The 248-nt window shown below is 69.4% G+C and overlaps 1 protein-coding gene across 1 annotated transcript in view; it reads left to right on the top strand.

Moving 5' to 3' along the window:
* The window catches only part of TONSL (tonsoku-like, DNA repair protein), a 10627-nt gene that overhangs the window by 3025 nt on the left and 7354 nt on the right, over window positions 1-248 (top strand). Inside the window, exon 2 of the mRNA XM_010569324.1 lies at window positions 82-205. Within this exon, the coding sequence (XP_010567626.1) occupies window positions 82-205 (124 nt within the window). The remainder of the gene's footprint in view (window positions 1-81; window positions 206-248) is intronic.

Genomic DNA, 248 nt, shown 5'->3' with positions numbered 1-248 from the left:
GGGGGGAACCCCAATATGGGGCTGGGGGGGACGCAGTGGGAGATCCTTGTGTCCTGTTCCCCCCCCACCTCCTCCCCGTAGGGCTTGACGCCGCTGGGGACGCTGGAGGAGTGGGCGAGCACTTACAGCAAGGAGCTGGACCAGGAGACGCGGCAGCGATGCCGGGCGGCCGAGTGCCTGCTCAAGGAGACGGCAGCGGGACAAGGTGGGATGCGGTGCGGCGATGCTGGGACCCCGTTCCCCTCTGC

The sequence above is a fragment of the Haliaeetus leucocephalus genome, unplaced genomic scaffold, assembly GCF_000737465.1.
Source record: "Haliaeetus leucocephalus isolate CR32 unplaced genomic scaffold, Haliaeetus_leucocephalus-4.0 Scaffold271, whole genome shotgun sequence".
Taxonomy (NCBI): Eukaryota; Metazoa; Chordata; class Aves; order Accipitriformes; family Accipitridae; genus Haliaeetus; species Haliaeetus leucocephalus.
The sequence above is the reverse complement of the archived record's forward strand: the minus strand, read 5'-3'. Positions and strand labels throughout refer to the sequence as shown.